The sequence below is a fragment of the Acomys russatus genome, chromosome 1 (genome assembly GCF_903995435.1).
Source record: "Acomys russatus chromosome 1, mAcoRus1.1, whole genome shotgun sequence".
Taxonomy (NCBI): domain Eukaryota; kingdom Metazoa; phylum Chordata; class Mammalia; order Rodentia; family Muridae; genus Acomys; species Acomys russatus.
In genome coordinates this window covers 66,141,137-66,164,153 of record NC_067137.1, presented here as the reverse complement: position 1 = coordinate 66,164,153, position 23,017 = coordinate 66,141,137, and the positions used below count along the sequence as shown (strand labels likewise).

The 23,017-nt window shown below is 42.4% G+C and overlaps 1 protein-coding gene across 1 annotated transcript in view; it reads left to right on the top strand.

Annotated features, from left to right (window-relative positions):
- Snx6 (sorting nexin 6) overlaps window positions 1-23,017 on the top strand; it is a 40,580-nt gene that overhangs the window by 7,173 nt on the left and 10,390 nt on the right. Inside the window, exons 3-9 of the mRNA XM_051146159.1 lie at window positions 7,730-7,834; window positions 8,406-8,516; window positions 13,225-13,346; window positions 15,647-15,770; window positions 17,887-17,982; window positions 19,197-19,302; window positions 22,642-22,717. Of these exons, the coding sequence (XP_051002116.1) occupies window positions 7,730-7,834; window positions 8,406-8,516; window positions 13,225-13,346; window positions 15,647-15,770; window positions 17,887-17,982; window positions 19,197-19,302; window positions 22,642-22,717 (740 nt within the window). The remainder of the gene's footprint in view (window positions 1-7,729; window positions 7,835-8,405; window positions 8,517-13,224; window positions 13,347-15,646; window positions 15,771-17,886; window positions 17,983-19,196; window positions 19,303-22,641; window positions 22,718-23,017) is intronic.

Sequence of the window (23,017 nt, the reverse complement as noted above, 5' to 3'; positions counted from 1 at the left end):
AAGTCCATGAAGTTGGTTCTTCCTTCCACTTTTACATGGGGTTCCAGAGATAGGTCATCAGGCTCGCGCTGTTGAGTGACCTGCTGTGGGAAGGAAAAGCTTTATTTGGCTTATAGGGTATGAAATCCATCAGTGAGGGAAGGCAGGAGGAGCTCAAGGTAGGAACCTGAAGCAGAGGTGGGGAGGAATGCTGCTTTCTGACTTGCTCAGCAGCTTTACTTACACAGCCCAGGCTCACCTGAGTAGGACTGGCTCCACCTACAGTGGGCTAGTCTGATAGAGTCAGTTCCTTAGTTGAAGTTTGCTCTTCTCCAGTGACTCCTAATTTGTGTTAAGTTGACAAAAACTGGCACAAGTGGCCGGTGCCTTCATCCACTGAGGCAGCTCATTGGTCCTGCCCTACTTTTTTACCTATTAGCTTTGGTGTTTCTCTGGATTGTAGCAGTACGGTCTTTCTGTTTTCCACGCACCCTTTTTGTTTACTTAGAGTTTCATAATTAAAATTATTAAATCATTTCACTTTCCAAAACTACTTCCTTGTACTCCATTTCTTTTGGAGGAAGACCCAAACATCTTATGCTGTGTTTATCAACCCTTTGTGGCTGGCCAATGCATACCCCTCCCACCCCATACAGACTTGGTCTGCTTGTCTTTTAGGAAGCACTTCCACACCTGTCTACTATGTGTATGCGTCCCAATGCTGTAGGGTGTTCGACACACACATTTTCTTTGCCTGGAAATTCTGTTTTTAAAACCTGGCACAGGGATGGAAAGATAACTCGCGTTAAGAGCACTGACTTCTTCCAGAGGTGTCCTGAGTTCAATTCCCAGTCACCATATGGTGGCTCAGGACCATCTATAATGGTATAGTACATTAGTACTATAATACATTAGTAAATTACATTAGTACATTAGTAATACATTAGTAAATAATACATTAGTAATAATGTATTAGTAATACATTAGTAAATTAAATAATAATACATTAGTAAATTAAAACCAAAACAAAACCTGGCACACATATTTGCATTATTTCTGTGCCTATATTTACACGGATTCAGAAAGATTAAACAACTGGTTACAGTCATGTACAGCTAGTAGGAGCTGTAGTCAGACACACTATTTAGCTTCAGGGTCTGGGCTCTTAACCTTTGTGTTGTCACCAAAATGAACTAACTCCTGAATACTGATCTAGAATATTGTAGAATCTGAGAGAAAGGGAGGAGTGCTACCAGAAAGAAGCCAGGCAAGGTGGCACACGCCTGTAATCCCAGCACTTGGAGGCAAAGGCAGGCAAAGACACTGTGAGTTCAAGGCCAGCCTGGTCTAAAGCAAGTCCAGGACAGCCAAACAGCCAAAGCTACACAGAGAAACCCTGTCTTGAAAAACCACACACACACCAAAAAAAAAAAAAAAAAAAAAAAAAAAAAAGAAAGAAAGAAAAGAAAGAAAGGCAGACTGTGAGAGAGTCCTGGGATAGAGAATCTAGTGAGTACCAGGCAAGATTGATTTTGATTGTTTTACCTACATGTTGTGTGTATGTCCTAGCATGGGGTGAGCCCATGAGGCTGTAAGAGTGCTCTCATCCCCTGGGGCTGTAGATGGCTGCCTTTGTGAACCTTGTGACCTGTGTGCTGAGAACTGGACTTGGGTTTTTTACAAGAGCAATGAATGCTCTTAACTACTAAGATGCCTCTCCAGCTCCTATTTTTATTCGTTTTTAAAGCACTTTATTTTATTTATTTATTTATTTCTATTTATTTATTTATTTATTTATTTTTGGTTTTTTGAGACAGGGTTTCTCTGTGTAGCCTTGGCCATCCTGAACTCACTTTGTAGACCAGGCTGGCCTCGAACTCACAGCGATCCGCCTGCCTCTGCCTCCATAGTGCTGGGATTAAAGGTGTGCACCACCACGCCCGGCCACTTTATTTTTTTAAAAGGTAAACATATATAATTGAAATTAGCACCCATTCTAGACTGTTCTGTGTATATGTTTGGGTGAAATTCAACTTGGAATAATTAGGACGCTCACTTATACCAACAAATGATGGCAACTTGATCAAGTTAGTAAAAATTATAGACTTGGCTATATGGACATAATATGTAGGGAAATTATGGTAAGATTGGTACATAAAATACATGAAAAAAGTTTATTATTAGCATACATAATAATAGATTTCATTATGGCATTTTTTTTTCTTTCTTAAAAAAGGAGATTACGCCGGGCGTGGTGGCGCACGCCTATAATCCCAGCACTCGGGAGGCAGAGGCAGGCGGATCGCTGTGAGTTCAAGGCCAGCCTGGACTACAAAGTGAGTCCAGGATGGTCAAAGCTACACAGAGAAACCCTGTCTCGAAAAACCAAAAAAAAAAAGGAGATTACATGTATTTATTTTGTGTGTAAGGGAGGAAAAGGGCACACTCATGCCAGGGTGTTCAGGTGGAGACAGACAAAGAACAACTTACAGGAGCCAGTTTTCTCGTTCTACATGTTATTTATTTTGGGTTTTTTGAGACAGAGTCTCGTTATGTAGCTTTGGCTGGCCTGTAACTCAACCATGTAGACCAGGCTGGCCTCAAACTTACAGAGATCCACCTCCTGGGTGCTAGAATTAAAGGTATGTACCAACAGCCCCCACACTTAGTTAATTAATTTTTGATTTTTTTTTTTAAGGCAGAGTTTTGCTGTGTGGCCCTGACTGTCCTGGAACTCACTCTGTAGACCAGGCTAGACCCACAGGGATTCAACTGCCTTTGCCTCCCAAATGCTTGTGTCACCAGCAACTGGCTTGTTTGGTTGGTTGGTTGGTTTTTTGAGACAGGGTTTCTCTGTGTAGCCCAGGCTGTACTGGACTCTCTTTATAGCCTGGCTGACCTCAAATTTACAGAGATCTACCTGTCTCTGCCTCCCTAGTGCTAGGATTAAAGACATGCGCCACCATACTCAGCATTTGTTTGTTTTAAAGGATTTATTTATTTATGTACGTGGGCACTCTTGTCTGCATGTGCCCCTTCAGGCCAGAAGAGGGCATCAGATCCCATTATAGATGGTTGTGAGCCACCATGTGGTTGCTGGGACTTAACTCAGGACCTCTGGAAGAGTAGCCAGTGTTCTTAACTGCTGAGGCATCTCTCTGGTCCTTACTTTAATTTTTGTTTTGTTTTGGTTTTCAGGACAGGGTTTCTCTGTGTAGCCTTGGCTGTCCTAGACTCACTTTGCAGACCAGGCTGGCCTCGAACTCACAGGGATCTTCCTGCCTCTGCCTCCCGAGTGCTGGGATTAAAGGCATGTACCACCATACTCAGCTACAGATTTGTTTGTTTATTTTAATTTATGTGTATTGGTGTTTTGCCTGCATGTAGGTATGTCTTTGTGAAGGTTGGAGTTACAGACATTTGTGAGCTGCCATGTGGGTACTGGGAGTTGAACCCTGGTTTTCTTGAGGACCAGTCAGTGTTCTTACTGCTGAGCCATCTGTCCATCCCCAGCTTTATTTTTTATTTAATGTGTATGAATAAGTGTTTTGCCTGCGTGTATGTAATTATATTTGTGCATGCCTGGTACCAGCAGAGGCAGGAAGAGAGTGGCAGATCCCCTGGAACTGGAGTTAAGGACAGTTGTAGTGGCTATGTAGGTACTGGGAACTGAACATGGGTCCAAGAACAGAAAGTACTCTTGATCGCTGAGCCATCTCTTTACCAAGAATATATAAGACAATTGAAGGGGAAAGTAAAAATGCTTGTTATTAAGCCTTATGTCCTGAATTCAATCCAGGGCCAACATAGTTGGAGGGAACTGTGCATTGTGTGTGTGTGTGTGTGTGTGTGTGTGTGTGTGTGTGTGTGTGTGTGTGTGTGTGTGTAGGCACACACAAATAGATACGTAGTAAGAGGAAACACATTTGAAAAATATATTTGGTGTGTATGTGTTTGTGTATGTATGATAATGGTGGTAGTGATGGTCAGGGGACAACTTGCTGGAGTTGATTCTGCCTTCCCCCTGGGTGCAGATGGCATCCAGGACCAGAACTCTGTCACAGGCTTGGTATTGAGCTTTTGTACCTATGGAGCCATCTCACTACTCTATAAGGATGTGTTTGTGCAAGTAGTTACAAATGGAGACTCAACCAACCAGCAACCAGTCAGCATCTCTTTTCTTTTTATGTTCTGGTGCTTTGAGCCAGGGTCTTGAGCACAGGTTAGCCTCGGCTTACTGTACAGATGGAGATGGCTTTGCCCTCGTGATCATCAGGATTTCACTTCCCAAGAGCTGAGATTACTTGTGTGCCCCACCACCACACCTGGCTAATGGTCTTTAAATGATTATCATCATCATCATTATTACAAAGTTTATTAATTAATTATTATTAGTGAATTTTTTGTTTTTCGAGACAGGGTTTCTGTGTGTAGCCTTGGCTGTCCTGGACTTGCCTTGTAGAACTCACAGAGATCTGCCTGCATCTGCCTCTCGAGTGCTGGGATTGCAGGTGTTCTCCACCACGCCTGCCTATAAAGTTTGTTTTTCAGTATGTGTTTATGTGCTTGTACAAATGCCTGCAGTGCAGGTACCTCTGAAAGTCAGAAGAGGGCATTGGGTCTTCTGGGGTTATCAGTGGTTAGGAGCCACCATGTGAGTGCTATAAATCAAACTCTTCTCCTCAGCAAGTACTCTTCAATGGCCAAGTGATCTCTCCAGCCCAAGGTCTTTAAATTTTTATTTTATTGATTGATTGATTGATTGATTGATGTGTATGTTTTGAGACAGAGCTTGTTGTGTAGATCAAACTGGCCTTATTCTCTGATATCTACCTGGCTCTGCCTCTAGTGCTTGAATTAAAGTTGTGTGCCACCTCCCTGGCCTTTACATTTTTTAAAATGATACTGTATTTCTGTTGCTTAATTTTCATGTCCTTCTCTTTCTTATGAACAGCAGCACAAATGTTTAACCTACTCTCTAACTAAAAGTACAAAGTTTATTGGTCCAAATAAAGATTAAACCAGTTAAAGTCTAATTAGAAATTTAATTGGGGTGGGTGTGGGGTGTGGGTGTGGGGTAGAGGCGTGGCAGCTCTCGGGAGGTAGAGGCAGGTGGATCTGTGAGTTCTAGCCTGGTCTACAGAGAAAGTCCAGGAAAGCCAAGGCTACATAGAGAAACCCTGTCTTGAAAAACTTTTTTAACAACAATAATAATAATCAGCAGCTAGTGATCACAGGATCTGCATTAAGTCTTTCCCTTAATAAAACCTAGGGGCTGGAGAGATGGCTTTGAGGTTAAGAGCACTGGTTGCTCTTCCAAAGGTTCAGTTCCTAGCAACCACATGGTGGCGTACAGCCATCTATAATAAGATCTGATGTCCTCTTCTGTTTTTTGTTTTGTTTTTCGAGACAAGCTTTCCCTGTGTAGCCCTGGCTATCCTGGACTCATTTTGTAGGTCAGGCTGACCTTGAACTCACTGCATTCCACCTGCCTCTGCCTCCCAAGTGCTAGGATTAAAGGCGTGCGGTCCAGCTGATGTCCTCTTCTGGTCTGCAGTTGTACATGCAGGCCCAGCGCTGTATACATAATAATAAATAAATAAATCTTTTTTATAAAAGGAATGAAAATTTTCTGTGTAATACTAAAAAAAAGTAGTTAAAATGTAGCTTTATCATTAACTGAAAGATCTATTTCAAGTATATTAAAATATAAAAATGTTCATTGAGTTCACCACTCTGTAGCATAAAAACACATACCAGATTGTCAGTGGTGGTGCAGCCCTTTAGCCTCAGCTCTTGGGAGGTGGAAGCAGGCAGATAGATCTCTGTGAGTGTAAGGTCAGTCTGGTCTACAAAGCAAATTCCAGGACAGCCAGGGCTTCCCAGAGAAACCTTGTCTTAAAACCCAGGGGGGGAGCCGGGCGTGGTGGCGCACGCCTTTAATCCCAGCACTCGGGAGGCAGAGGCAGGCGGATCGCTGTGAGTTCGAGGCCAGCCTGGTCTACAAAGTGAGTCCAGGATGGCCAAGGCTACACAGAGAAACCCTGTCTCGAAAAAACCAAAAAAAAAAAAAAAAAAAAAAAAAAACCCAGGGGGGGAAATGCACTGAAACACTATAGCAGATTACCCTCCAGTGAATTGTTGTGTTGATGTGGCACACCTTTAATAAGAAGCAGCCGGAAAGGCCTGGCTAACCACGGGCAAGGGTCAGTGCTGGCATCCCGCCCCGCCCACCCCCAGCTTGTACATGTCTGTACCAAAAAACAACAAAACAGAGAAATGCAAAGTTATTCTCCAAACTATAGTTTGCTTAGGGTGTTGCAACAGATCTCCACAAATGGGTCGAAACAACAGTAATTTAGTCTCACAATTCCAAAGGATAGAAGTTAGAAATCTGCACTCCAGCCCCGAGGCCCAGGTGACTTCACTCTAGAGCCCTGTAGGGTCTTTTCCTTTCTCTCTCAACTTGAAAGTAGCTGCCTGCAATCCATCCTGGTGGCAGCGATGCTCTGATCTTTGCAGACATGTTGTCTTCTCTCAGTTGTCCTCAAAAAGAGGTTCTTGCTTTTAGACAGTTTCACCTGCTTCTGTCTCCAGAGCTCAGGGACTGCCATGCCAGGTTGTTTGTCCTTCAAAATTTAAGGTACACCTAGATAAGTCAGGATAATCTTATCTGGAAAAACCGTAATTGAATCATATCTGTAGAGTCCTTTGGTCACATACAGCCCATTCACAGATTGCGGGGATTTGGATACAGATACCTTTTGGGAGCCATTAGCCAGCCTGCCACAATAATTATTTGAAAAGTGGCTTTTTGCTGGGTATGGTGGCACACACCTTTAGTCCCAGCACTTGAGAGGCAGAGGCAGGCAGTTTGAGGCCAGCCTAGTCTACAGAACAAGTCCAGGACAGCCAAGGCGACACAGAGAAACCCTGTCTTGAAAAAAAAGTGGCTTGTTAAAAAACAAAGTAACATTCTCTGTGAGTTTGAGGCCAACCTGGTCTACAAATCGAGTCCAGGACAGCTAAGGCTGCACAGAGAAACTCTGTCTCAAAAAACCAAACCAGAGGGCCAGAGAGATGTCTCAGTGGTTAAGAACATTGGCTTCTCTTCCAGAGGACCGGGGTTCAATTCCCAGCAACCACATGGCAGCTCACAACTGTCTGAAACTCAAGTTCCAGTGGATCTGACTCCCTCACACAGGCATACATGTAGACCAAATCCAAGATATACTTTAAAAATAAATATTTAAAAAGCTTCAAAGCACCGAAAACAGAAAGGAAAAAGATTCCCTACATTGTTAGTGGTGGAGGTTAAGATGGGGGTCTAGCTGGTCTTGTATTCACCATTCTGCCTCTTCCTGAGTCCTAGGACCACAGAGATGCGTGCCTGGTCCCTGCTTGGGTTTTGTGTTGTCTTATTGTTGGAAGAAGTGAAATTACATAAAAGTACACAGAATGGGGTTTGGTGATAGGTACCTTTGGATCCAGCCCTCAGAAGGCAGAGGCAGGAGGATCACAAGTTTGATGCCAACCTGACTTTAAAGAGGGATGGAAAGACAGCTCATTGGTTAAGGCTACTTACTGCTCTTACACAGACCCTGGTTCAGTTTCCAGCACCCACGTGGTAGTTCATGACCCATGTGGGCTCCTTCATGCTTGGGGTGCACATAAATACGCGCAGGCACTTGCGCACACATCACATAAAATGAAATTTTTTCTTATGCTGTACTTTTTTTATTTTTTTAAGCTTAAAGCAATAAATGTAGATCTCCAAAGTGATGCCGCTCTGCAGGTGGACATCTCGGACGCGCTCAGTGAAAGGGATAAAGTCAAATTTACTGTTCACACAAAGGTAATGTGTAACTTTTTATTATGTTCCGTTAGAAATGCTGTTACTTGTGTAATATGTTGATTGTAATTTAAATTTTGAATGTATTGGTGTAGGTCTTCATTGACTGCTACGTTAACAAATAAGGTCAGGGAAGTTACTTTCTGTTTGTTTTTGTGGGTTTTGTTTTATGTTTTGGAGATGGTACGTAGTTCTGCCTGTTTGGGAACAGGCTGCATAGACCAGGCTGGAAGAGTGACATGTCATGATTTTAGAAATTGTCACAGAACCTAGACATAAATTTAATTTCTAGGTGTCTCTGTATGTCTCTGTGTCTGTCTGACTTGTCTGTCTCACCATGTAGCTCTGGCTGTCCTGGGACTCACTGTATAGACCAGGCTGACCTCAATTACCAGATCTGCCTGTCTCTGCCTCCTGTCTGCTGGGACTAAAAGTGAGGACCACCACACCCAGCTAACAATATAAATTTTAAGTGATAATAGCAGTACAATATATTAATGCCTCTTAACTTGTTTTTCAAACAATTATCCAAGGACGATTTTGCTTTTATTCAAGAGAATTGCTGTCTTTGCAGAGCTCATTGCCAAATTTTAAACAAAATGAATTTTCAGTCGTTCGACAACATGAGGAATTTATCTGGCTTCATGATTCCTTCGTTGAGAATGAAGACTATGCAGGTTACATTGTAAGTACTGGGATTTTACTTTCTTTTTAATATATATTTTTGGGTGTGCATGCATCTAGGTGTTTTGTGTTCAGGTGCCCACAGAGGCCAGAAATGGTGCCCTAGAGTTGGAGTTAGAGGAAGTTGTGAGCTGCTTGGCACGGGTGCTAGGAAGAGCACCGAACTTGAGCCATCTCTCCAGCTCTGGTTTGGCTTTGGTTTTGATTTTGTTTTTGTTTTTGTTTTTTTTTGGGGGGGTTTGTTTTGTTTGTTTGTTTGTTTTTTAGCTTTTGAAGACAGAGTTTCTCTGTGTTATCTTGACAGTCCTAGACCAAGCTAGCCTCGAACTCATAGAGATATGCCTGCCTCTACCTCCTGAGTTCAGGCACCATCACGCCTGGTTTTTTTGTTTTGGATTTTTGTTTTGGTTTGTTGTTGTTGTTGTTTTGAGACCGGGTTTCTCTATGTAGCCTTGGCTGTCCTGGACTCACTCTGTAGACCAGGATGGCCTTGAACTCACAGCAATCCACCTGCCTCTGCCTCCCTGAGTGCTGGAATTACAGGTATGCACCACTGTATCTGGCTTCCAGTTCTTATTTTATTTTTATTACATATGTGGGGGAGGGGTGCACGTGAATACAGCCGCCTGTGAAGGCTGGAGACTTGGGATGTCCCTGGAGCTGGAGCTCTAGTGGCCGTGACCACTCGACAGTATCAGGAACTGATCTTGGGTCCTCTGCAAGAGTGCTATGTGTCTTTCCTGCTAAGCATCTCCCCAGCCTGAGCTTCCATATTCTAAAGCATTTAAGAAACTCAAGTGTTCTTTTGCTTTTTTTTTTTTTTTTTTTTTTTTAATAATTTAGTTTAGGGGCTGGAGAAGTGGCTCAGTGGTTAAGAGCACTGTCTGCTCTTCCAGAGGTCCTGAGTTCAATTCCTAGCAACCACCTGGTGACTCACAACCATCTGTAATGTGATCTGATGCCCTCTTTTAGCAAGCAGATGTGCATGTGATAGAGCACTCCTATGCATAAAATAAATAAATATTTTTTAAAAATTTATCTTAGCCTGAGGCATTTTTAAAAAGATAGATTGATTTGTTTGTTTGTTTATTATACAGTATTTTGCCTGCATGTACATCTGCACACCAGAAGAGACCAGATCTTATCATAGATGGTTGTGAGCCACCATGTGGTTGCTGGGAATTGAACTCAGGACCTTTGGAAGAGCAGGCAGTGCTCTTAACCTCTGAGCCATCTCTCCAGCCCCTCAAGTGGTTTTATTTATCATTTTAATAACAGATGTAATTTGTAAATGCTACCTATAAGGCATTGGTCTGCCCCCGTTATCCTGAGCTGTCTTATCTTACTTTAAGAATGTTACACCTTTTTACTTGACTTCGAATTCTTTGTTGTTTCAGAAGAGAGTGTTGCTGTTTTGCCTAGCCCCTTCCTGCTCTAGAACTCTGTGGAGTTGAGGTGACGCTTCTGCCTCTCAAGCGCTAGGGTTGTAGACATGAGCCCTTCTCAACTTGGATGCCTACTCTTAGTAGTAGAGTAGATAACCAAGGAAAATTATACAGAGCGTTTGGTTTGGGGGCCCTGAGTGGACAGACACTTAGAGGTTGTGAAGATGTTGTGATCGAGGGCAAGTGGCTGTTCTTCATCAGCTGTTGGATTGTATGCGTCTCCAGCCTGAGCCCAGCGCCCTCTGACCTGTGTCTCCTTCTGCAGCTCTGATTTAGGGAATGGTCAATAGTGAAGTCTTCTCTTTGCATTCTAATTCCATCTTTCCCCTTCTTCTTGTATGATGGTGCCATTTTTCTACTCTCTCTAACAGGAGGCTGAATATTCCTCATCGATTAAGACAGTCTTGTTTATCTTTATATACCCTTTGCTTGACATGGTACTTCCTGTTTAATGTATATATGCAGAACTGTACCGGATGCTGTCTGACTCTGTCCCTTTTCTCATAGCAGTTTTTTTTTTTTTTTTCAATTTTTTATTTATTTAAGGGGACTGGAGAAATGATTCAACAGTTAGGAGCACTTGTTGCTCTTGCAGAGGACCCAATTTCAGTTCCCAGCACCCACATGGCAGCTCACAACCTAGAACTCCAGTTCAGGGATCCTGTGCCGCCTTCTGGCTCCTGTGGCCATCTGGCACACAGCTGGTGCACAGACATACACACAGGCAATACACGAATACACATCAATTTTTTAAATTAAAAAGATAGTATTTATTTGATCTTTATTTAAAAAAATTGAAATAGATAATTTTTCATGCAATAAATCCTAATTGGTTTCCCCTCCCTTAACGTCTCCCAGATTGTCCCTAATGCACCACCCACCCAGCTCCACACCTTTCTTTTTAGAGAACAGACAAAAACAAACAGGGAGGGGCCACGAGAAGAGTATGTGTGCACATGCATACATGTGTGCACGCACACACACAGATTGGAAACCACATTATATAAGTGAAAGACAATTAAGGTTAAGACTGCCCAGACAAAACATGATAGAAAACAAATCTAAAAATACTATTGAGATCTTTTTGTGTTGGCCACTTTGCTGCTGGGTATGGTGCCTGCTTAAGTGTGATTTGTACACCCAGTGAGACTCTACTGGAGAAAACTAATTTTCCTTTGAGAGAGATTATCAATTAGAGCTAGTTTCTTGGTTTGCTCTACTTCCTCCTATCAGTGCTGGGACCTCATCTGGCTTAGACCTGTGCATGCTGCCACAGTCTGTGAGTTCTTTTTTTTAGGAGGGGTAGGGCTGGGCGGGGCTTCAGACAGGGTTTCTCTGTATAGCCTTGGCTGTCCTGGGCTTGCTTTGTAGACCAGGGTGGCCTCGAACTCACAGGGATCCACCTGCCTCTGCCTCCCAAGTGCTGGGATTAAAGGCGTGCGCCACCATAGCCCAGCTTAGTCTGTGAGCTCTTATGTGTGTCAGTCCTGTTGTGTCTAGAAGGCCTTACTCCTTGGTGTCTTTGTCTCCTCTGGCTCTACAAAATTACAATCACCTCTTCTGCAGAGTTTCTGATCCCTGAAGGGGGAAGTTTGGTGGAGACATCCACTGAGAAGCAGGTATTCCAGGGTCTCTCACTCTCTCACTCTCTGTACGTTCCCAGAGCAGCACTACCACTGTCTTTTAAGTCAAAATCTCAAACAAGGCTGGCCTGTTTGCTGTGCAAAAAACGCTGGCTTTGACCTCTTATTTCTCCTCTCTCTGTCCTTGAGTTTGTTGCCCTCATGCCTCAGCCTTCTAGAATTGCTTATATGGTCCACTATTCCTGACTGAGAACTACCTATTTTATTTTATTTTTGGTGTGTACTCCAATTGGCTATTACCTAGGGGTGTATATGTGTGTGTGTCTGTACCTAGCTGGCCTGTGTTAAACTCTATGTAGACCAGGCTGTCTCAGAGTTATAGAGTGCTAGGATTAAAGGTGTTTGATACCAAGCCTAGCTTGTTGTCTAAGTTTTAAATAAAATCTTTCTGCTTCAGATATATTCGTGTAATCTTGGACCCCTTTTAATACCTTGTGCTGGATGATAGTAATCATTAATTAAAAAATAAAGTCCCAACCAGGTGTAGTGGTACACATCTTTATTCTCAGCACTCGGAAGGCAGAGGCAGGTGGATCTCTGAGTTTGAGGCCAGCCTGGTCTACAGAGTGACTTCCAGGATGGCCAGGGCTGCACAGAGAAACCCTATCTCAACAACACAATGTTTGTGTTTAATCTTTTGCACTTTAAAAAAAAATGGTACACTTTTTTATTTTTATTTCTTAAAGGAATCTACATTAGTGCAAAGGCTATTTTATTTTATTTTTGGTTTTTTGAGGCAGGGTTTCTTTGTGTATAGCTTTGGCTGTCCTGAAACTCAGGCTGGCCTCCAATTCATAGAACTCCATCTGCCTCTGTGTCCCAACTGCTGGGATAAAAGACATATGCCACTACTACCCCAAAGTACATCTCTCTCTCTCTCTCTCTCTCTCTCTCTCTCTCTCTCTCTCTCTCTCTCTCTCTCTCGCTCTCTCTTTCTCTCTCTCTCTAATTTTATCAAGGCAGGGTTTCTATGTGTAGCCTAGGCTGTGCTGAACTCACTTTGTAGACCAGGCTGGCCTTGAACTCACATTGATCTGCCTGCCTCTGCGTCCCAAGTGCTGGTAATGAAGGTCTGCACTGCCACTTCGAGTAGAACTTACAGATCTCAATTTCTAGAACTACTGAAGTTTTCTAATCTAAGTTTTAGCATTTCTGGTGCTTAGTTCATTTGTTATACTTTGGCACTATCAAGACAGTGTTGTATTTTGTTTTGTTTGTGGCAGGGTTTAACTTTGTAATAAAAGCTGTATCAGGTAAGCCAGGTTGGCCTCAAATTTACAGCCATTCTGCATCAGTCTGCTGAGTCCTAAAGCCACCATCTTTAGATACCATGGTACAATCGTGAAAAAAAGAAAAGAAACAGGGCTGGTGAGGTGGTTTATCAGGTTTTTAAAAAAAAATGTGTGTGCTACCAAGCCCTGAAGTCCCGAGTTTGATCCCTGGGTGTCATGTGATGGAAGGGAAGCACCAAGTCTGCAAGCTGTCCTCTGACCCCTACCCATGCCTAAATATGTGTGTGTGCGCGTGTACACACACACACACCTCTCTCTCTGTCTCTCTCTCTAAATGTTTAAAAGACATGTACTGGTTCCTTAAAGTTAGTTATTTTGTGCTGTTATAGATCCCACCAGCACCACCAAGACCTGATTTTGATGCTTCACGGGAAAAACTGCAGAAGCTTGGAGAAGGAGAAGGGTCGATGACAAAGGAGGAATTCACGAAGATGAAACAGGAGCTGGAGGCGTATGTGATGGGCTTTTTGTTACTTTTGTTAACTGTGTACTCGAGCTCTGATATCCATTCGTTTAACCATTTCACCGTAGTGACTGAAAAATCCAGGCTAAGTCATAACTGTCTCTGCCAATGGTCATGAGCAGAGCGTCTTCAGGAATTTATGCAGCTGTCTCTATTGTCAGGTGTTTTTTTTTTGTTTGTTTGTTTGTTTTGTTTTTGTTTTTGTTTTTTGAGATAGGGTCTCTCTGTGTAGCCTTGGCTGTCCTAGACTTGCTTTGTAGACCAGGCTGGCCTTGAACTCACAGTGAGCCGCCTACCTCTGCCTCCCAAGGGCTAGGATTAAAGGCATGTGCCACCATGCCCAGCTATTTTAAAAATATTTTTAAAATTTTAAATATTTTTTAAATCAGATTTTTAAATTATTTAAATAGACTTTGAAAATTGAGGATCTAAAACCTTATTTAGTAGTAGGAAGGGAATATGATTTTTAAAAACAATATAAATATTTTGAAAATTATTATTTATAAGGCCTCAGTCATTACTAGCCTACTCTATTTTGTGTTTTGTTTTTTGTTTTTTTCAGCATGTACCTTCTTTACAACTTCCATTTCTTGTAGAGAAAGTGTGCTGAGCAGTTTATTTTATGCAGTGCTCTGCCTGCATATACATCTTCAGGCCAGAAGAGGGCATCAAATCCCAGTATAAATGGTTGTGAGCCTCCTCTCCAGTACCCCTTCATGTTTTCTTCAAAAAATAAGACAAATACGGGCCAAATCTACAGAGTGAGTTCCAGGGAAGCCAAGGCTACACAGAAAAAACTTGTCTTGAAAAACAAACTAAAAAAGATAAATAATAAAATAAAACAGGCATGGTGGAGCATGCCTTTGCTTCTAGCCCTTGGGAAACGAAAGCAGGTGGATCTCTCTGAGCTCCACAACAATCTGGTCTACACAGTGATTCCAGGCCAGCCAGGGCTACACAGAGAAACCCTGTCTCAAAAAACAAAACAAAACAAAAAAAGAATACTCAAAGGCCTTATCAGTATTCTGAGAGTTGTCCAAGAGAATACATGTTCTTGTATTATTGTCACCTTCATTTCTCTGTTTGTTTCTCTGTGTAGCCTTGGCTATCCTGGACTCCTTTTGTAGACCAGGCTGGCCTGCAACTCACAGAGATCCTCCTGCCTCTGCCTCCTTAGTGCTGGGACTAAAGGCGGGCGCCACCATGCCCAACACCTTTATTTCTCTTTTTCTGGCCATTTCTCTTTGTGCATTTTTTACTCTTCTTTTTAAGTTTGTTTTCAAGCATCTAATGACAGTGCCACTAAACCCCTTTTCGGAATGCTAAGTAAGTTACTGTGAAATGATAAATGAGCAATGTAGATCTTCGCTGGCGTGTAAAGTGACACATCGGAATTGCCAGTTCTGGGTGCAGCAGTAGTCTAATAGACTAATGTCATCACCGCTTATAGGCCTGGAAGCTGGAAATCAGCCAGACACATTACTGCTGAAGCCTCTGGGTTCCAGTGGCCCTGATCATGGTTCTCTTGTGGTCTGGTTAGGGGTTGGATAACAGCCTTGGGTTTGTTCTACTGCCACCTCCATCCTCTGCACCCTTCTTTTTTGTCTTCACTGAATGCCTACTCTCTCAGAGGTCAAACTGCTCCCAACACTGAGCCTGCTGGTGTGCTGGTACGTAAAGCTTAACACTTCCTGCACGAAGTTGAAAGAAGAGTATTGGGCTTTTCCTTGAGTGGTCCTACCACCAGCACCACACACACATAACAAAGCTGTTGTGTGCTGCTCTGTTGTTGCTGGGGTTCATTGACAATATACCTTAAACACATTTCTTCAATATACTGTCATAAATAGTTACTCTGTGGTTTTATATATAGGTGAAAATAATTATTAACACTGAAAATATGATTAATGAGATTTGGATTTGTGTGTGTGTGATTAGGTGTCTAAAGGCTATAATTATATAAACATTGAGTTGTTAAGATTGTATCAAATAATGACTCTATAGTTAAAAAAAAAAATACCCAATAGTGACCTAACATCAACTTGCATAATAGAAACGTTTGTAAGACTTGAGATATTAACATTCAGATACAATAAATACTAAAATAGCATGAGGCTTTCTTAGAAATGAATTTTGTATTTTTACTAAACAGTTCAACTAAAAGCTTTGCTGATGTGAATTATGTCTTTGCAGTCCTAGTTTTATATTTAGAATGCTCCAGAGAATAATCGCTAGAATGACTTTCTTGTTGGTGCCATTGTTTACTCTTAATTTTGTGTTGTTTCTAGTGAATATCTGGCAATTTTCAAGAAGACAGTTGCAATGCATGAAGTGTTCCTGTGTCGTGTGGCAGCACATCCTATTTTGAGAAAAGATTTAAATTTCCACGTCTTCTTGGAATATAATCAAGATGTAAGTGTCAGACTAATGAAAGCAGTGGTGGACGTTGTTTCTGCTCTTTGTCATTTTCTGTAAGGGTTTGGCAGGGCGGGGAGCTATCACTAGCCTGCATGGGCCCTGCCTTGGGCTGGATAGCCACTACCAGGAGTTTTATAGTCGCAGAGAGGGTCAAAGGCCTTTTTCAGAATACTTTTATTTCTTTTTTTGATTCTTCGAGACAGGATTTCTCTGTGTAACAGCTCTGGGGCTGTCCTAGACTCACTTTGTAGACCAGGATGGCCTCAACTCACAGAGATCCACCTGCCTTTGCCTCCCGAGTGCTGGGATTAAAGGCATACACAGCCATGCCCAGCTTTTTTGCTTTTTTTTTCTTTTAAATAGGCTTTTGGTGGCGCACGCCTTTAATCCCAGCACTCGGGAGGCAGCGGCAGGCGGATCACTGTGAGTTCGAGGCCAGCCTGGTCTACAAAGGCAGTCCATGATGGCCAAGGCTACACAGAGAAACCCTGTCTCGAAAAACCAAAAAAAAAAAAAAAGGCTTTTGGACTTTCTTTTATTTTGTAAAGTTAGCTATCTTTACAGCAGGCACCTGTACCTATCAGCCATCTCACTGGTCCGCATGCTTTGCCTTCTCCAGGCAGTGTGAAGGGCCACATTTCAGTGGGGAGGCAGAGTTTCAGTAGAACTAGAATGGATCAGTAAAACCAAATTAGAAATTGAATTTTCATAATCCAAAAGCCTGAAATTAAAAACTTGTTTTGTTTCTCTGAGACAGAGACTGAGGTATCCCAGGTTGGCCTCAAGCTCCACACAGCCCTGGATGACATAGACCGTATGGTCCTCTTTCCCTCCAGAGTGCTGGGATATGGGCTGTAGAGATGGCTCAGTGGTTAAGAGCACTGACTGCCCTTCCATAAGTCCTGAGTTCAATTCCCAGCAACCACATGGTGGCTCACAACCATCTATAATGTGATCTGATGCATACTGTATACATAATAAAAAATAAATCTTTAAAAAAAAAAAAAAAAGAGTGCTGGGATTATAGACATCTATTGCCGTGCTCAGTTGAATGTGCTGCTAGGGGTAGAACTCAGAGATTTATTTAGCTTCTGTGAACTAAGCTACATCCCTAGCCCCAAAACTCCACCTCCCACCATACCCCACATTTTAGTCTGTATTTCAGGCAAGCCTCAAACTCTCAACACTGCCTTTGTTTACTTACTTAGTACTTAAAATCACAGGCATGCACCATCAGAGCCAGACTCAAACCCAAACCTTTTGTTGTTGGTTGAGACAGGGTCTCTCTGTGTAGCCTTGGCTGTCCTGGACTCATTCTGTAGACCAGACCGGCCTGGAACTCACAGAGATCCACCTGCCTCTGCCTTCTGAGTGCTGGGATTAAAGGCATGTGCCACCACTCCTGGCATTAGCTTGGTTTTTAATACCAGGCATAACATCTCTCTTGTTGAGTGGGTCTTAAGTTCAACTAGAGAGTTGTTGGGTACCACCAAGTATGTGTGCCACTACTGCCCCTGTACGGTTATCACGACATGCTGGTTGCTGATTTGGTTCATACGCATCATAGCTAGGTAGGCTGTTGGTTGTCTCCCTCCTTTGTAAGCTTACATGTCACCTTCTGGTACCGTGAAAGCTCGTCCTCAGGGAGGGATTGTTCAGGTCAGTGCCAGCTCAGAAGTCTCTGGGCTGTGTTTGTTAAGTACATGATGTGTTTAGCAGTACAGACTTCCTCCCACCTGTGGGGGGATGGGTAACCAAGAGCAACAAAGGTATACTGTTTATTCTGGGATTCTCTTAGACATCCTGGCCCACAGACAAAAGAGGGCTTCTTGTGTTTGATATTGGGATTTCTGTTAGACAGTTTTTCCCTAGTAACCTTCACGCTGCTTAAAGTTTTCTTTGTCTCCCTTGCACTTTGAGTTGATGATCCTAACAGAAGATGAAAGGTCCTGTTCAGCGTAAAGGGAATCAGAAATGTGCCTAACGTGTTTCAGAGCTACAGCTGAATCATGATGATGTGTTGTACTCCACTGTACCTCTGTTTAAAGCAAGTCCTGTAGTAAACTTCCACTTATGTATTTTGTTTGTCTTTTTACTGCCTTTCTTTCAGTTGAGTGTGCGAGGAAAAAATAAAAAAGAAAAACTCGAGGATTTCTTTAAAAACATGGTTAAGTCAGCGGATGGAGTAATTGTTTCGGGAGTAAAGGTAAAGTTTATACTTGATAAGCAGCCTTAGTGGTAATAAATACTTTTTGTTTTGTAGATAGGGTCTTACAATATGGCCCTGTTTGGCCTGGAATTCACACTATCCACCTGCTTGTGCCTCTTAAATCCTGAGATTAAAGGTGTGTGCCGCCATACCTGGCTACCCTATGTATTCCATGGATGTTCTGGGGATCTGACCATGAGGCATCTGGGTAGAAGAGAGAGAAAAGGAGAAATGTCTGTGTAGAATGGATATTAAATCACATGTGCATGGGGCCTTCAGGATGCAGGGGCCACAGCTAGAGCATGGGCCACCTCCATGCATTTGCTCGTGCTTGCAAATACTGGGGCAGACCTAGGGTTGGGTGTAGGTGGATCTCAGCTGAGGTTTTCGTAGTGTCTTTGAATAAATGTGTGATCTTGGGGAAAGCTGTCTTCTTTAAATCTGTTTCTCCATTTTATAAATGAAATAATATCTGGTTCTCAGGATTGTGGGAAAGATGAATGAAATATTAATAGAAATATTTTTTCTAAAATGTATTTGTTTTATGTCTACGAGTACACTGTCTTCATGCATGCATACCAGAAGAAGAGGGTATTGGATCGTATTACAGATGATTGTGAGCCACCACGTGGTTGCTGGGAATTGAGCTCAGGACCTCTGGAAGAGCAGCCAGTACTCTTAACCGCTGAGCCGTCTCTCCAGCCCGAGTAAAAATATTTTAATAGTCAGTTACTAAATAGTAACTATTTTTTTCTTAATGCTATTTTTAAAATGGTATGAGAATTTACTTACTTGACATCTTTTCCAGTAAATGTTATAATATCAGTAAACATTAAGATAGATAGTGCTTCTATTTCATTGTTACTGCCTGCTCTTATGGCTACGGGAAAACTTGTGTGTGCTATTTGCTTACACTCTGAGCTTGTGTTGACTGTCCAGGTACTGACTACTGCAGCAACGACTCAGTCTGCCTCCTCCCAATACTGCTGTGCATTGAGAGTTAACATTTTTCTTATCTAGTAGATGTAAGCCACAGTTAGTTATGACTTTGGTATCAATGGATATATGTAACGTGTAATATATTAATTTGTACTTACAGTCTTCACTATAACCCTGCAAGTTAGATATGTTGATACCCATTTTTATGGTAACGACAACTGATATTGATATGTTTGAATTGATGGTTAAATGGTACTTTTTGTATCCCGCAGGATGTAGACGACTTCTTTGAACATGAACGAACATTCCTTTTAGAATATCATAACCGAGTTAAGGATGCATCTGCTAAATCTGACAGAATGACAAGATCTCACAAAAGTAAGACTTCTGTGGTGAAACTTTTTTGTTGTTGTTGTTTTATTTTAAATGTTTGTTTGCTTTGCTAGGCATAATGCTACTGCGTGTCTTTAATCCCAGCACTCAGAAGGCAGAGGAAGACAGATCTCTGTGAGTTCAAGGTCAGGACAGCCAGGGGTCTGTAGGGAAACCCTGCCTCAACCCTTCACCCCCAAATATATTGTTTTATGTGCATGTGTGTATGCACCTCAGTTTATGTATGTGCACCGTGGAAGCCAGAAGAGGGCATCCAATGGTCTGGAACTGCAGTTAGGTGGCTGTGAGCAAGCCGAAGAAAGTGCTGGGAACCAAACCCGGGCCCTTCATGGGAATGGCAGACACTCTTAGCCAGTGTGTCTTCTCTCTACCCTCAAACTTATGTTCTAATTCAAATAAGTGTGAACATTACCTACAGTTTAGGAAAGTCCGAGAGTAGAACAGTGGTTAATTGTGGCCTGTAACACTCAGGCCCTTCATGTGTCCTCTTTGGGACAGAATGCATCCCAAGCTCTTCTTGAAGTCAGGAAGTCAGGCAGTGGTGGCGCATGCCTTTAACCCCAGCACTAGGAGGCGGAGGCAGCGGGTCTCTGAGTCTGAGGCCAGCCTGGTCTGCAGGGTTCTAAGACAGCCAGGGCTGTGCAGAGAGGCTCTAGCTTCTAACAACACAACACAAAACCAAAAACCAAAAAAGAAGTCATTATGTAACCAAAAATGGCCTAGAGCCTCTGACCCTCCTGCCTGTGTTTTGATTATAGATATGCACTGTATCCAGTTTTTATGTAGTGCTGGCCGTCAAACCCAGCACTTTGTGAATGTGAAAAACACACCCTCCCAGTTGAGCTCCAGTCCTAGGCCCCACCCCCCTGCCCACCCACCCCACCTGTTTTAGTTTTGTTTGGCCTTGAACTGTGAGGCTTCCTGCCTCAACTGTCCCAAAGACCCCTCTCTCCTTTTTTTTTTTTTTTTCCTTCTTTTCGGTTTTTCAGACAGGGTTTGTCTGTGCAGCCCTGGCTGTTCTGAAGCTCACTTTGTAGACCAGGTTGGTCTCAAACTCGGATCCACCTCCCTCTGCCTCCCAAGTGCTGAGATTAAAGGCATTCGCCATCATGCTTGGCTTCCCAAGACCTTTTTAAGATGCGTCTGCTGGTTTTGTTTGTATAACTAGCAATTCCATTACTTAGGGGCCAGCCTGGGCTATGTAGCAAGCAAGATGAGATGGCTCAGTGGCTTGCTGCACAAGCATGATGACTTCAGTTCCATTCTGGAAAAATCCATATAAAGTTGGAAGAAGAGAATCAACTCAATAGTGTAGTCCTGTAGCCTCATGCTGTGACATGCCTGTGCACAAACTCACACATCAAACACTCCAAATAATAATGAAGTTTAAGTAAGTACATTTCTAAGGAAGAAAAAGAAAATGGAAGGGATGGGGGGGAAGGATAAATTGAAGAAAATATTGGTGATTCCTATTCATTTGGCAAATAGATGGTACTTAAAGAAAAACGATATGTATGTTCCTAGTTGATAATCACAAAATAAAATGGGCCTGGTCATGGAATATGCCTTGTATATGGCAGGAGGGTTGTCAGTGAGCCGTGGGCCACCTCGTGTTAAATTCTGGAATTACAGATATGTATTACCATACCAAATTTATTCAAAATGTAATATATGGAGAGATGCCTCAGTGGCTAAGAGCACTTGTTCTTCCAGAGGCCCTAAGTTTGATTCCCAGCACCCATGTTGGACAGCTCACAACCGCCTGTAACTCCAGTTCCAGGGGATTTCACAACTGTCCTCTTTTGGCCCCCAAGGACTTCGGCGCGCGCGCGCGCGCACACACACACACACACACACACACACACACACACACACACACACACACAAACACACAAAACAAAAACCAAAAACCCATATACAGACACACATAACTTAAAATATTTTTAAACTATAAAAAGATAGGATAAGTCTAATTTAAATAACAATAATAGTCAAGTGCTTATCAGTTTAAAGTAATTTGTGCAGCATAAGTATAAGGGTTTTGGTCTTGTTAAGAAACAAACAGTAGGGGGCTGGAGAGATGGCTCAGAGGATAAGAGCACTGACTGTTCTTCCAGAAGTCCTGAGTTCAATTCCCAGCAACCACATGGAGGCTCACAACCATATATAATGTGATCTGATGCCCTTTGCTGGTATGCAGGTGTACATGCAGGCAGAGCACTGTATAAATAAATAAATTAATTAATAAATCTTTAAAAAGAAAGAAAAAACCACTAGTTAAAATACTGTTACTTTATTCCCAGACAGCCAAGTTATTATTTATTACTAGCTAATATGTGGTCATTACTTTGTGCTGTGTTCCTGTATGTAATTTATATTCCAGACATTTTGTAATATATAATAACTGATTTTCTACATAAGCATGAGGAGGGTACCACTGTTAACCTCATTTCCACATGAGGCTGCTAAGACATAACCGAGGTCATGAGGGTGAGGCCGCATTGCATGTATGCCTCTTACTCTGAACTAAAGCAGCACTTACTTTAATCCCCCCTCAGTGAGTGAGCGGCTGTGGGTAAATCTGTTGAGTCCTTTGCCCTGTAGTATCTGTGAATAAAGGAGCTGTCATTTGTGTGTGTGTCTCAAGTCTCTTGTTCTAGTTCGTACCCATCAGACCTCCTCAGTGACTTAGCTTCGCTAGGATTTATTACCAGATTATTGTAAGTCTCTTGGCTGGTCACTCTGCCTTTTCTGTCTTTCCACTTTTAGACTGTAGATAGCAGCTTTTACTGGAGGCCTGGAAGGCTGTAAGATCCTTATTAGGTTGAGTTTAGCACCTTATGACTTAAATATTTAGTGATTGTCTATCCCACTAAACCAAACTCCTGGTTTGCAAGACCTTGACCTCCAAAATGCTTACAGTTTTTCTGTCCTCAGTTCATTGTCTCCCTTTGTTCCCAACAGTACTGAGTCCCACCTGCCCTCTGCCTGTGTCTCCTCATTCCTGTCACTTCCCCCCCCCCTGCTCTTGTTTCCTTTAGTCAGTGTGTGCTCACCTGGTAAAGATTTGCTCATCCTGCAGTCTTCACCTCACTCTGTAGTTTCATAGTCTTCTCAGCTTAGGTGACATTACATACATCTGCTCCTAAAGCAGTTTTTGTGTGTCTGACAGATCCGTCATATTGCACTACAGTTGCTTGCATCATTTCCCTTACTGGGTGGCTTATGTTACATTGTGCAGATTGGTCATCGGTAAATACTTTTCAATCAACAGAGTAGTATGTTATTAAGACTTGCTTTTTAATTCTTGAACTTTCTCCATAGGTGCTGCTGATGATTACAATAGAATTGGGTCTTCGTTATATGCTTTAGGAACTCAGGACTCTACAGATATATGCAAGTAAGGATTATAGTTAAGCTCTTTATAAGTAAAGCAGAGGAAAGGCTTTGCTGGCAGAGAAGGAAATAGTGCTTGTAGTTTACTTAATTAGACCATTTTTGATAACCTTGGATTTTTATTATAATAAAATGGCTGGTTTCTTTTTTCACTTCTCATTTTTAATTATTATTTTAAAATTTCCAACATTTCGGGCTGGGCATGGTAGTGCATCCTTTAATCCCAGCACCTAGGAAACAGAGCCAGGCAGGTATCAGTGAATTTGAGGCTAGCCTGGTCTACATAATTAGTTCTTAGGCCAGC